Genomic DNA, 14,507 nt, shown 5'->3' with positions numbered 1-14,507 from the left:
ATACTAGCCTACTTTTACTTACACACAACACTCCTTCCTGCCTCTGGGCTATTGTTTTGATTGTTCCTCTTATCTGTAATTCTCTCTCCTCCGTCCCTTGGCTTCCTTTATCAACTCAAGCAACACCTCTTCTAGGAGGCCTTGCTTGGTCCCTTCAGTTGCTTGTGCTGTCTTCTGTTACCTTCCTTATACTCCACATCCATCTTGTATATACTAATTTATATACGTGGTCTCCCCTGTTAGAATGTAAGCCTTTTGGACATTACATTAGAATATAAGCTCCTTGTTTTTGTCCTTTCTTTGTAATGCCAGAGCTCAGTACAGTTGCTGGAACACAGTAAACATTTTTTAAAATGCTTGTGAACTGGCTGATAAAAAGAGTATCCTAGTTAATTTGAGAGGTACAACACCAGAAGGTTGGTTACAAAGTGATTTGAGTTGCCATGGCCAAATAAAGTTATCAAGTGAGAAATGGAATATTCCAGTAGGTTTTACTGAATGGAGTCCCCCACTGCTGAAATATAGAAAATCACAGGTATCTTAAATTAAAATTCTCAATGACATTATTTGAAACAGCACAACAAAAGCACAACAACAACAAAAACCACAGTAAGAAATATTCCTAAAATTTATTCTAGGTCTTTACATTAACAATTATACCAAATCATAATTTATTTATTTTACATTCAGTGAAGTCTAACTATTCCAGAAGTCTTTATAATAGTTGTGATCTGTATTCTTCTGGTCTGTTCATTAGAAACTGAACCAGCTGAAGTAAAAGTTCATCATTGAAGCCTTTGACATCACCATCTTCAATAACTTCAAAGAGAGGCCTGCTCTCTGTCCCCCAACATATATTCTTACGAGGGTTATCCTGATCAGCCTGTGCAGTGAGTGCCAAAGTATTTAACTGATAACAAAAGAAGGCAAAATATTTTCCATCTGTGACCACACCCTGGGAGACAAATGGCCGGGTAACATCAGCTTCGCTCCAGAATCCTGTAGAAAGAAGTTAAATTTAAGTTTACATAAATATATATATATTTGTAGGAATGCTTACCAACTAGAGGAGATAAAACACAGACACTGATCCACAAAGTACTCAAATTCTCACAAGTGTTAGCCCTTCTTCCCACTCCTTTCCCACTGTGTCTTCATTTTTTTCAAACTATTGCTCATAATGGAACTAAACTTGGGGCAGATGATTTAATCTCTCTACACATCCATTTCCTTATTTATGAAAGGAGAGGGCTAGACTAGATGCCTTCTAATAAGGTCCTCGCCTTTTACTCTAAATTGGATTCAATCTCATTCTGTCAACTCAAGAACCTACATTCCTAAGAATTCTCTAAAATGATGTAGACTCAGTACTGAAAGCACTTGATAGATATTTTTGTCCAATTCCAATGTCCAACTGTTTTAAATATGAGGAAACCGACACCCAAGGAATGTAAGTAACTTGTTCAAGGTCAAAAGCCAGGACTAGGCACAAATTTCCAGACTTCTTAATTAAGCCTCCGTTCCACTGTACCAGCTGCAATCGTTCCTATCATTATTTAATACATACCTTGAGCATGTCTCTACTTCCCCATCCTTTCCTAGACCATCACTTGATCCTCATCTCCCAAATGCCATCTTTTCTTTCTTTCCATTCATCTGAAAATTCAAGCAACATACCTATTTCTGATCTTTTCCGTACCATCCTGCATCTTCACCATTCCACTGAAACTATCTCCAGAAAATAATAGATTTCAACTTGTCTTCTTGGACTATCTAAACTGTCCCTTCATTTTATCTGATTTAACTCCAACACAATCACATCTTTGATCAACAGGCCCCAACTATAATTTCTGTGACACTGTCTCTTACTAAACAGCAACTTCATTATTTGCTTCATTGCACCATCTTCTTAATATTCTGTCACTGGCAATAACCAGGGATATTATCTCTTCTTTACTCATTTACAATTATATTCTCTAGACAAAGCGGGGGCGGAGCCAAGATGGCGGCTGGAAAGCAGGGACCAGCGTGAGCTCCCCACTGAGTCCCTCCAAAAACCTATAAAAAATGTCTCTGAACCAATTCTAGAACTGCAGAACACACAAAAGAGCAGAGGGAAGCAGGGCTCCAGCCCAGGAAAACCTGGATGGTCTCTGGGTGAGGTGTATCCCACACGGAGCTGGGAGCTGGGAGCTGGGGGCTGGGGGCTGGGAGCCAAGCGGAGCACAGCCCAGCATGAGCAGTGCGGACCAACCAGACCAGGAGCCGGGCGGAATGTGCCCTACCACCCTGAATCAGTGAACTGAGGCAGTTACCAGACTTCTCAACCCACAAACACCAAAGACAGCGGAGAAGGTTAGTGGGAAAAGCTGCGGGAGTGGAAGGAGTTCGAGGTTTGGCTTCCAGCCCCAGGGGGCAGCGGAGGTGGGGCAGCTACAACTGTTGTTGCTTCTGGCCCCAGGCCCACCTGGTGGGAGGAATTAAGTGGTGGATCAGAGCAGGAGTCCACAGCCCGCTGAAGATTTAAGTCCAGTCCGGGTCGGGGGTTCTTGGGGAAGGAGTAGTGCTGGTGTGACAGAGCTGGCACCTCCCCCCCAAACGTGGAACATAGAACTCTTTAGTCTACAAGCAGTCATACCCTGCCGAAAAACTCAAGGGTCAAGTTAGTTGGTTGGGAATATGGCCAGGCAGCAAAAACGCACCCAGATTCAGTCTCAGACTTTGCATTCTTTCTTTGCTGACAAAGAAGACCAAAACATACAGCCTAAAGAAGTCAATAAAGTGCAAGAGCCTACACCAAAAGCCTCCAAGAAAAACATGAACTGGTCCCAGGCCATGGAAGAGCTCAAAAAGGATTTGGAAAAGCAAGTTAGAGAAGTAGAGGAAAAACTGGGAAGAGAAATGAGAAGGATGAGAGAAAATGATGAAAAACAAGTCAATGACTTGCTAAAGGAGACCCAAAAAAATACTGAAAAATACACTGAAGAAAACAACACCTTAAAAAATAGATTAACTCAAATGGCAAAAGAGCTCCAAAAAGCCAATGAGGAGAAGAATGCCTTGAAAGGCAGAATTAGCCAAATGGAAAAAGTGGTCCAAAAGACAACTGAAGAAAATAGTACTTTAAAAATTAGATTGGAGCAAGTGGAAGCTAGTGACTTGATGAGAAATCAAGATATTATAAAACAGAACCAAAGGAATGAAAAAATGGAAGACAATGTCAAATATCTCATTGGAAAAACCACTGACCTAGAAAATAGATCCAGGAGAGATAATTTAAAAATTATTGGACTACCTGAAAGCCATGATCAAAAAAAGAGCCTAGATATCATCTTTCAAGAAATTATCAAGGAGAACTGCCCTGATATTCTAGAGCCACAGGGCAAAATAGAAATTGAAAGAATCCATTGATCGCCTCCTCAAATAGATCCCAAAAAGAAATCTCCTAGGAATATTGTCGCCAAATTCCAGAGCTCCCAGATCAAGGAGAAAATACTGCAAGCAGCCAGAAAAAAACATTTTGAGTATTGTGGAAACCCAATCAGAATAATCCAAGATCTGGCAGCTTCTACATTAAGAGATCGAAGGGCTTGGAATACGATATTTCGGAGGTCAATGGAGCTAGGATTAAAACCTAGAATCACCTACCCAGCAAAACTGAGTGTCATGCTCCAAGGCAAAATATGGATTTTCAATAAAATAGAGGACTTTCAAGCTTTCTCAGTGAAAAGACCAGAACTGAATAGAAAATTTGACTTTCAAACACAACAATCAAGAGAAGCATGAAAAGGTAATCAAGAAACAAAAACTGCAAGGGACTTACTAAAGTTGAACTGTTTTGTTTACATTCCTACATGGAAAGATGACATGGGAATATGCATATATGTTTATGTATATATATATAAAAGTGAATGTGTATGTATGTATATATCTCTGTGTGTGTGTGTGTGTGTGTGTGTGTGTGTATAAAAGAGAGAGAGAGAGCAGACACAGGGTGAGTTGAAGATGAAGGGAAGATATCTAAAAGAAATAAAATCAAATTAAGGGATGAGAGAGCAACATACTGAGAGAGGGAAATAGGGAGAGATACAATGGGGTGGATTATCTCGCATGAAGGTGGCAAGAGGAAGCAGTTCTGTGGGAGGAGGGGAGAGGGCAGGTGAGGGGGGAATGAGTGAACCTTGCTCTCATCAGATTTGGCCTGAGGAGGGAATACCATACATACCCAATTGGGTATCTTACCCCACAGGAAAGAAGAGGGAGGAAGATAAAAAAGGCAGGGATGATGGAGGGGAGGGCAGATGGGGGTGGAGGTAATCAAAAACAAACACTTTGGAAAGCGGACAGGGTCAAGGGAGAAAATTCAATAAAGCGGGATGGGTTGGGAAGGAGCAAAATACAATTAGTCTTTCACAACATGAGTATTGTGGAAGGGTTATACATAATGGTACACATGTGGCCTATGTTGAATTGCTTGACTTCTTAGGGAGGGTGGGTGAGAAGGGAAGAGGGGAGAGAATTTGGAACTCAAAGTTTTAAAAACAGATGTTCAAAAACAAAAAAAAAAAGTTTTTGCATGCAACTAGACAATAAGATACACAGGCAATGGGGCGTAGAAATTTATCTTGCCCTACAAGAAAGGAAGGGAAAAGGGGATGGGAGGGGAGTAGGGCGATAGAGGGGAGGGCTGACTGGGGAACAGGGCAACCAGAATATATGCCATCTTGGAGTGGGGGGGAGGGTAGAAATGGGGAGAAAATTTGTAATTCAAACTCTTGTGAAAAATCAATGCTGAAAACTAAATATGTTAAATAAATAAATTAATTTTAAAAAAACCAATTATATTCTCTAAGAGAAAATAATCTGCTTTCATGATGTCAGTTATTACTTACATAGAGAAGACTGATAAGTCTGCCTCTCTACAAATAGTCCTTATACCTCCTCACACATTTTCACACAGAAATATCCCAGCCATTATACCATAAAATGAAAGATTCCCAAATGGTAAAATTTATTGATGCAGGGCACATCTAAACTTCATGCATTTTAACAGAAGGTATCAACGTGAGGGAGGAAGGGGGAGGAGTAGATATGGCCCAAATGAATTACTGGCAAGTTCTCCTTGTGTATATTGTTATGTGTACACACACACACACACACACACACACACACACACACACACACAAATACACATATAATTAAAAAACTAAACTGTAATAGAAGAAATTTCAAGTAAAAATAAAAGATGTTTATATTGGACACTATAACCTCCATGTGTGTTGCTAATTTGTTTTTTTTTGTGAAGTCTGCTCTAATTTCTTAGCTTACTGAAAAAAGCTCAATAAGATTTGGTTTGGAATGTTTTTTGCTGACTGCTGCCTTCCTGAGTTCTGTGGAAAGATATTCTTCAAAGGCTTCGAACTCTGAGAAACATTTTATTTCCCAAGCCCAAGTTGTAAGAAGTTGCACTAGTCAAGCCACACACCCTGATACAACTTTGATATAACAACCATCTCCCAAAGTTGCTGAATGTGTTGTGAGGGAGGAGTCCAAAAAGACCAACTATGATTTCAGCCACCTCTACCCTGGCCAATCAGTGTCCCCCAAAACCTTCAGGAACAGACCAAAATTAAGAATTTGCCTTTGCTGATGGCATATTAGAAGCAAAGCTCCTCCCCTCCCCCTCCCCCTTCCCCATTTTTACCTTTTTGGAAAGAACAGATCTAAGTCTGAATCATAGCACAGACATCAAAGTTCATTGTTGGTGTGGAAATATGAAGACTCATTACAGGTAGTTACATTCCATCACCCTATCCCCCTCATCCTGGGGCAGCTATCTACAGCCCTGTCCCATTGGGATATGCTTGTTATATACTGCATCCTGCTTTTGTTTCTGGTGTCATAGCTTAGCATGTGAGTCAGAGCAAGAAAGGATGTGAGCTACTGAAAACCTTTTAATTTCAGAAAGCTTGACCCTCACTCTTGCAAAATGGGGGTTATTTATCTACAAGTTTATTTATATTAAGCACTATATAACTACACAATGAAAGCAATATGATTTCTTACTGTTAAAGTGAAAATCATTACAATATTACCACAGGACCTCCAAGCATCCTAACACAAAACCTGTATTTATACAAAACCTGTATTCATAATCAAAGCTTATGTTTCTGTTGTTTCTAAATGTTAAAAATCTGTCAACCTCTTCTCAAGGAAACTAAGTCCAGTTAAATTATTTAATTCTTAAAATGTCAAAGATGTAATTCAAGTATATATCAAACTGTAAAATCAACCTTACCTTGATACATAGCCTGTGCACCAGTCCAAGCAAAAAGACTGGCAATGGCATTGGCTCGATAACCAACTTCTATCTGATCAGCACGATTGTGCTTCAAGAGTCTCTCCCTTTTCAATTTGTCAGGTAACAAATGAAATTGAGTGTGGCCATAACAGCATGGATCTGCTAATTTTGTCCCTGAATTCCAAAGTAAAAGAAAAAGAAAAAAAATTAAATGACAAAACATAACAGATGAGAATTTTTGTTACTTTACTAATTGCTTCATACCCTCCTGTGAATTAAACAATTTTAAATTTTCTTTAAATTACCTTTTTTTTCTACAAGCAGAGTGCTCTGTACAGAAAACACAATCCTCCCCCCCTCCCAAATATAAGCACAAAATCACAATGTGTTAACATAAAAACAAACTAAAGTGGAATAGTAGCAAATAAAAGCACAGGAATAAGACTTTAACATTCCACTTCAAGTTTACCTGTTGCTTAGTCAATTAACTGAGGCTCTATTTTCTCTGTGCATTATTTTCTTTTGCAATGTGATACTATTAACAAAAATGTAACACTAAGTCATGAGCTAAGAAACTATGACTAATAATAGTATAATAAGCATTTGGGGAAGAAATACCACTGATTTAAAACAGATTCCAAAGATTAAAAAAAGCTAAAACAGACATTTGACTATCAACCTTAGAAGTTGTGAGTACAGCACTTTGTGAAAATAAAATGCTCTGAAAATAGGAATGATTATAAATGCAAATATGTGAAATGGTGACCTTGTACTGTAATGGTAAACTACAATCCAACTTAAAGGCAGAACTGTGGCACGATGATGTAGAAATAAATTCAGTTTCTTATCAATTTCCTTATTTGTAAATACTGGGATTTGGACTAGGTGGTCTAGAAGATTTCTTCTGGCTCTGAGTCTAAGTCCTTCACATAATAGCTACTCCACAGTTCACTTATACATTACTGGCCTCTTGAGTCAAGCTTAAGTTCCATTGGGGATATAAATTGTCTCACTACTATTTCAACAGCCAAAAAATGTGTATCAGAGAAAAGTAACAAAAATTAGTGATATGACACCAATTTAGCTTCTAGTTTATGTAAAAGAAAACAATGGACATTTTGTAGATGAAATCAAAATAACACTTATAAAATCAATTTTAGTATTTTAAAGTACATAGTTTTGAGACAACAAAGCTGTATAAATGTCTTTTTAAAATATCTTTCTTGTTTATCGAGTTTGTGACAGAACTACAAAATGGACCCTAAATTAATTGACAGCATGTATCTCTTCTTGGTTTTCTTAACTGCTTCTTGAACAAGAGTATGTCTGTATCTCTAACATTAACGGTTCCTAATACAGGCATACTCGTTCTATTGCACTTCGCAGATACTGCATTTTATTTTTTAACAAACCAAAAGTCTGTGTCAACTTTGTGTCCAGCAAGTCTATCAGTGCCATTTTTCCAACAGCATGTGCTCATAGAATATCTGTGTCACACTTTGGTAATTCTCACAATATTTCTAAGTTTTTCATTATAGTTGTTATGGTGATCTGTGATCAGTGATCTTTGATGTTACTACTGTAATTGTTTTGGGTACCACAAACAGCACCCATATAAGTCTGCTAAGTTAATAAGATAAATGTTTCATGTGTTCTGACTGTTCCACCAACGAGTTGTTCCCTGTATCTCTCCCTCTCCTCAGGCCTCCCTGTTCCCTGAGACACGACAATATTGAAGAATTACATAAACTTAGTTGATAAAGCAGTGGCAGTATTTAAGAGGATTGACTCCAATTTTAAAAGAAGTTGTACTGTCGGTAAAATGCTATCAAACAGCATTGTATGCCATGGAGAAAACTTTTGTGAAGAGTCAATCAATACAGCAAATTTTGTTGTCTTATTTTAAGAAACTGCCACAGTTACCCCAGCCTTCAGCAACCATCACCCCAAACAGTCAGCAGCCAACAACATCAAGAACCTCCACCAGCAAAAAGATTATGATCCTCTGAAAGCTCAGGTGATGGTAAACAATTTTTAGCAATAAAATTATTTTTAAATTAAGATATGTATGAATTTTTAGATATGATAATAATGCACACTTAATAGACTACAATATAGCGTAAGTGTAATTTTTATATGCACTGAATCAAAAAATTCTTGTGACTTTATCACTTCACTGCAATATTTACTTTATTGTGGTGGTCTGGAACCAAACCTGCAATATCTTCGAGGTATGCCTACATAAGAATTACAATTTCTGTAGAATGTAGACACATTCTATGATATATATATGATATAGTATTTAGATTCAGATTTTTGGGTACCAACAATTAGTTGATTTCTCCTTCTGTATCCCTCTCACACACACACACACACACACACACACACACACACACAGAGAAATTTAAACACGAGTTATATTACCTCTAAGAGAAAAACTTACCTATAAATATGTTATTTTCATATTGTCGTTTGAATAACGGAAGTTTGTCTGGTTTACAATTCAGAACAGGAATTTCTATTGGAACAGAGTGATCCAATGGCACAAACTCAAGAAAAAAGTCACAGGTATTAAATCTTAACAGTAGCAATAGCATATAAACTTTTTTTTTTTACTACCCACCAAAACATATTAAACAATAATCACTTACTCACTAAAATAGATGTATTAAATAAAGTTTTGGAAATGTGATTTGAAACAATTCATTTTTTAATAGCATACAGGAGCAAAGACAAATTTGTGAGTTTTCTTGTTTTTCCTCAGAAGTGTAAATATGATAAACAGCCCTATTCAAAGCTGTAAAAAAAAATACTACTTTAGATAAAGGGATTTTCTCTTACAGTTTAAAACTATATAAAACTGCACCCCAAAAAAATCGTTTTTATAATAGGAAAAGAAGGTAAACCAGTAAACTTACTCCCTACAGACACTACACACACACACATCAAATAATTTCTAGGTTACCCACACAGTAATAAATAAGTACTTCTATATGAAATATTTGAAAATTGAAAGTTGAACAGAAAATCAGAGAGAAAAGGCTCATAATTCTCATTTATAATTACATAGCTGGACAAATTATTTACTCATAGCTTTGCCCATGAGTAATGGAATAGTCATAAAGGTCATGATTCAAAGGAATAAAGATCATATTTAAAGAAAAATTCTTACCTCTGAAAGTTGTTTCGGTATACGAATCTGGCTATGTGGTTTATCATCTATCTGGTATCGTAATGCATCAACTCTACCTCGACGATGACCTTTTGGAATAATTTCTTCGCCACGCCACCAATAAAAATGAACTGGACGTTTAAAATCTAACAAAAAAGTATATATTTTCATCTAGTGAACTTAATTATTTTGGTTCTTACACCATAGACCGCTAATTTTAACATTAAATGCTTGGCTAAACATTAAATACCTAAAGCAAGTCAGATATCCTAATCCAAAATTAATTACTTTAGCTATATTTTTCGGTGTGTTGAAAGGATTAGGTTTGAGGCTAGTAATTTACCATTAAATTATTCTGATTTAAATATACTGTTACAGAAGATGGTTCTTGGTGAGAGGCACTTAACTTCTGAGCCTCAACTTGATCTTTAAAGTAAAAATGCCTGAGGCTACTTGCCTTATAGGGCTGTCAAGAAAAAAATGATTTGTAAACTTTAAGGTTCTATAAAAACGTGAACTATTTTTATTATAGTTATTCTTTGTCAGTCTCAAGGCAAAATCTGTTCTTTCTACTTTCTTCATCCTACACCTTTCAATTTACTCTGGGATTTAGTTCCTTAAATTTTTTACTCTTGAATTTTCTCTCTCTCCCTTCCCTTCCCTATATCTACAAAAGTGCACCATTTCTTTATTCCTGAATCCAGATCATCCTCTGGTTCTACCCTCCTCGTCTTCAACAGTTCTTGCTGTTTCACAAATCTGTGTGTCTTCCAAGGCTCTGCCCTGGGCTTAAAATTTTAACATTTAACTGCCTCTTTACTTTCTTCATGATATCTCACCTACTGTCTGGGTTTCAACTGTCATGCACCTTTGTGCATTTGTCCAGGCCAGCAACCATGCTTGGAATGCACACTCTATCTTCTCCTCTGCCTTGGAAAAACATTCTTGTTCTTCAGCATGCACCTCAAAGTACCAACTATTGCACACGTCCTTCCTAGAAGCCCCAAATGAACACGTTCTCTCTCATCTCCACTCTTCCCTACTTGATCTGGACCACATCACCACTACTTGGCATTATACTTATCTGGGAGCATTAACTCCCCTCATCCCCAGCAGAATATAAGCTCTTTAAGAAAAGGGATGGTTCATATTTTATCTTTGTATCTACACTACCTAATATAGTGTCTTATACATAGTATATATTTAAGGAATGTTTGTTGGATGATTGTATCTTAGGAGATTGTCAGGAAAGATGGAAGAGAAGAATTAAAGAATGCTGAAGAAAAAGCCTTAGTGGACATCTACATTAAGGAGGAAGATGGAACAGCAACAGTGGCTTGGAATTAAAAAGTAGGAGACAAATCAAAAGAATGTCCCAGAAGGCAAGAAAACAGAAAATGTAAAGGAGAAATGACTGGTCAATTGCCAAATGTGGCAGAAAACTCCAGGCATGATGACTGGAAAAGGGCCATTCCAGTATTGTAATGGAAATAGAAACCAGATTACAAGGGGCTAAGGAATGAATGGATAGGTAGAAGTAAAAGTAGAAAATGTAGAAAGACAATAAGAAATCAAAGGAACTAACTTGTTCCTTTGTAAGAAGTCTGAAAATGAAAGGGAAAGCTTGAAAAGGGGTAGTTTTTTTTTTAAATATATGAATGACCTGTAAGAGGCTATAAAGAGGAAAAAATTAAAGAAACCAAGAAAATGTCTGTTGGAACAAGGCCGTAGAAATGAAAGGAAAGGAAAAGATATGAAATAGTGAAAAAGGAACAGGCTTCTTGCCTTAGTTTTCTGATGAAAACATGGGAGTAGGGTATGGAAAAGGTTTGCAATAAGCACCACAGGGAATGTGCTACAGTTGTTGAGCAGCAGAGAGGGTCTAGGCGAGGTTACAAAGTATAGTGTGCCTGAGGTTGAACAGTATGAAGTATGAACTACAATTTCATAGAAATGAAGGAGTAGGAGAGATGGTAGGAAAGAAAACGGTGGTTGCAGAGGGGAATTTGAGGTCAAGATCTCAGAAATACAGCAGCTTTAAGGGATACACTGGTAAAGTGTGAATGGAGGGCAACACTGTGAACATTGGCTGAAGCAGGGCAATGGAGGAAACTAGAGAAGTCAGGGTTTTAGTTTTTTATTTACTACAGTACTGTGAAGCTCTGCAAGTGGAATCATTGTACTTTAAGAGCTAGAAAGGGCTTTATAAATGATCTACTACAGTTGCTTATTTTAATATTTTTTAAGAGCATTTACAATCTGATCTATTACTGACAAGACATCTGACTCCAAGTCTGCTCCCTTGCCCTATACCAAATCATTCAGTGAATTCTATTTAACTATGTGAATTCTTATTCTCATAAAAGTCAAATCATTTGTATATATAAAGCCTTAGTTTTCTCATTTTTAAAATGGATGTGATACCAACACCTTAAAAGATTTGATAGTAATCGATACAATCATTTATAAAAAGCTTTATACTCAGGGGTAGGGCAGGTTTCCTTTCAATACAGTATAGAAATTCTACTTTTATTGTTATAGCATTCTTCTTGATAAAACCCAGAATACATTTGGTCATGGTCCCTTTATCTTGCCTTTTAAAAACACATTTTTTGAGGGCAATTCCATGTTTCTGATAGTTTGGTACTCAATTCATCAAGTGCACTCTGTCTCTCCTCTCTCTATACACACACACACACACACACACACTTTTTTCATTTACTTTTAACATTCTTTTTAAATTTTAAGTTCCAAATTCTACAATGGCTTAATTTAGAGATGACCTCTCAGCCTGTTTGCCCTGTGACTCTCACAACACTTTCTTCAACCTCTTGTGCACTTTTCATATCCTCTCTATATCCATATCTCTCATCTACTCTCCACTGTAACTGAAATGCCTACGGTCATTTAGCTACTTATTAGCTGGACTGAAATTTAAGTATATTTTAATGAAGGTTTACATAGGGATGTGCTTTCAATACCTTTCCAAGTAATCCTTCTGCCTCCTCACAACTAGGATAGTGATTCCATTTTACCAAAGAATCAGACTGGTAGAGCTAGAAGGGCTTTAGAACCAAAGAAGACCAAATGGCTCATGTCACCTGAGAAAACTAAGGCCAAGTGTAAGATGATGTGTCAGGAAAGCCTGAGTTCAAGTTCAGCCTCAGAAATTTCCTAGCTATATGACTGGCTAGGCAAGTCACTTAACTTCTGTCTGCCTCAGTTTCCTCATCTGTAAAGGGGGATAATTAAACCACCTACCTCACATGGCTGCTGTAGAGACAAGGACAATAAGTATTATTATAGTTGACATTTATATTGTGCTTACTATGCGCCAGGCACTAAAATTGCTAATCGCTTTAAAACTGTCATTTGATCCTCACCTTGGGTTGCCCAGTGTCCTACAGCTAGTATCTGGGGAAGAATTTGAACTGAGGTCTTCCTGACTCCAGGCTCTATCCACCATACTACCTAATTACAAAATACTTTGAAAACCTTAAGGTTTTCATAGCTTTCACGTAGGAAAGCTATTATCATAATTACTATTATTTGTTCAAGGTTACTCTGCTTTTAAGCATGCCTTGGACCTTGCAGCCTGCATCCTGAGATGTGCCTGAATGGCACAAATACCACCAGGGTGGCCCTTTGGGATAGAGATTGGGTCTGGAATCAGAAGACCAGAGTTCGAATCTGCCCAATTATTTGGCTATATTGGGGCAGGTTGCTTAACCTGCTGGTCTCGGCTTCCCTGTCTGCAAAATGAGCCTAACAATGGCATCTCCTTCCCAGGCTGTTTTTTGAGAATCACAATGAGATATTTGTAAGGCTCTATCTACACGTTAGCTACTATTACTTTTACCATTACTATTACTGAATGTCCTAACCTAGTTCTGCGGCTCCCAGATGGAGAAGTACATCTCTTGCTTGGTGTTACCGCACCAAAAGGCGATTTGCTGTCAGAATTCGTGGGTTGTAGTACCTGAAGCTACCTTGGTGTGGGTAAAAGTTTCCTTAAATGCAGGAGAAAAGGAAAGAGGAGAGAATGGGCGGAGCGAGACTGGGTAGGATGAGGAGACATTAGGAGAAGGTGGGGTCCTGGGGACAGGAGGAAAAAGAGAGATTGGAGGAGTGACACGGAGGCGGGAAAAAGCAGAAAAGGCCTGGAGCGGGGGGCAGGGCCGGCGCGCCTCAAGGGCCCGGCCTCGGACACTCACCAAGGGCTGCGGCGGCGAGGCTCGGGTTGTGGGGGGTCAGCAGCCCGGTCAGGGAGGCCACGAGCTGATGGAGGAAGGGCGAGGCCACGAACTCCTGCTGCTGGAACAGCGGGGCCCGCTTCTGGCGCTTCAGGTGTAAATGCTCCTGCAGGAGGCAGTCACACACTGCCGAGCGCAGCCGGGCCAGGTCGGCGGGACCGCCGGGCTCGCCAGGGCCGGGAGGCGGGGGCAGGGGCAGGCCGCTCAGGTAAACGGTTTTGGTGAAGCTTTGGTACCAGCGGTCGGCGTGCAGGGCGAAGGTCTGCGGGTACACGACGTACTTGGAGCGCTGCAGCTTCGTGAGCACGCGCAGCTTCGCTTCCACCGTGGGAGCGTCGTGCGCCTCCTGATGCCACCGGTCCACCCGACGCTGCCGGGCCGCCTTGCTTTTCGCCGTCAGCGAGGCCACCACCGGCGGGTACCGCGCCGCCGAGGCCGCGGGAATAGCCACCGAAGCTGCGGGAGTAGCCTCCGAGGCCGCAGTAGTGACGACCTCGGCTGCGGGAGTGGTGACCGCGGCCGCGGTGTGCAGCCGTAGTGCCTGGCCGCACGGCCGCAACCTAGCACGCATGGAGGCCGCCATCTTCGTCCCGATGGCGAGGGCGGAGCTGCGAGGCCGATGATTGGACCGGCTCGTACGTAGACGTCGGGTAATGAGGCGACCAATCGGAAAGCAAAATCATGAATGCGGCCTGCGTAAGCGCGCTGTGTATGGGGTTAACGCGACGAAATGACGCCATCAAACGCGGAGCCAATGAAACTTTTTTCTTAGCTTGATTCT

General features: G+C 39.5%; 1 protein-coding gene across 1 annotated transcript; it reads right to left on the bottom strand.

Annotated features, from left to right (window-relative positions):
• Positions 1-605: 605 nt before the first annotated feature.
• MRPS30 (mitochondrial ribosomal protein S30) lies at positions 606-14,372 on the bottom strand. Its single transcript, XM_036750128.1, has 5 exons — positions 13,688-14,372; positions 9,474-9,619; positions 8,745-8,850; positions 6,299-6,475; positions 606-999 (listed from the first exon to the last, which is right to left on the bottom strand). Exons 1-5 carry the CDS (start codon positions 14,307-14,309, stop codon positions 716-718), a joined length of 1,335 nt encoding a protein of 444 aa, XP_036606023.1. The 5' UTR covers positions 14,310-14,372; the 3' UTR covers positions 606-715.
• Positions 14,373-14,507: the final 135 nt, after the last annotated feature.

The sequence above is a fragment of the Trichosurus vulpecula genome, chromosome 1 (genome assembly GCF_011100635.1).
Source record: "Trichosurus vulpecula isolate mTriVul1 chromosome 1, mTriVul1.pri, whole genome shotgun sequence".
Lineage (NCBI taxonomy): Eukaryota > Metazoa > Chordata > Mammalia > Diprotodontia > Phalangeridae > Trichosurus > Trichosurus vulpecula.
This window is presented reverse-complemented; position numbering and strand designations above follow the sequence as displayed.

What these genes read in the sequence shown, in the direction of transcription:
- MRPS30 (XM_036750128.1), bottom strand. Translation starts at nt 14,309, where the DNA reads ATGGCGGCCTCCATGCGTGCTAGGTTGCGGCCGTGCGGCCAGGCACTA. An exon ending in TACCGAAACAACTTTCAGAG is followed by an intron (nt 8,851 to 9,473) that starts GTAAGAATTTTT and finishes TTTTTTCTTGAG; the next exon opens with TTTGTGCCATTGGATCACTC. An exon ending in TGAAAATAACATATTTATAG is followed by an intron (nt 6,476 to 8,744) that starts GTAAGTTTTTCT and finishes TTTGGAATTCAG; the next exon opens with GGACAAAATTAGCAGATCCA.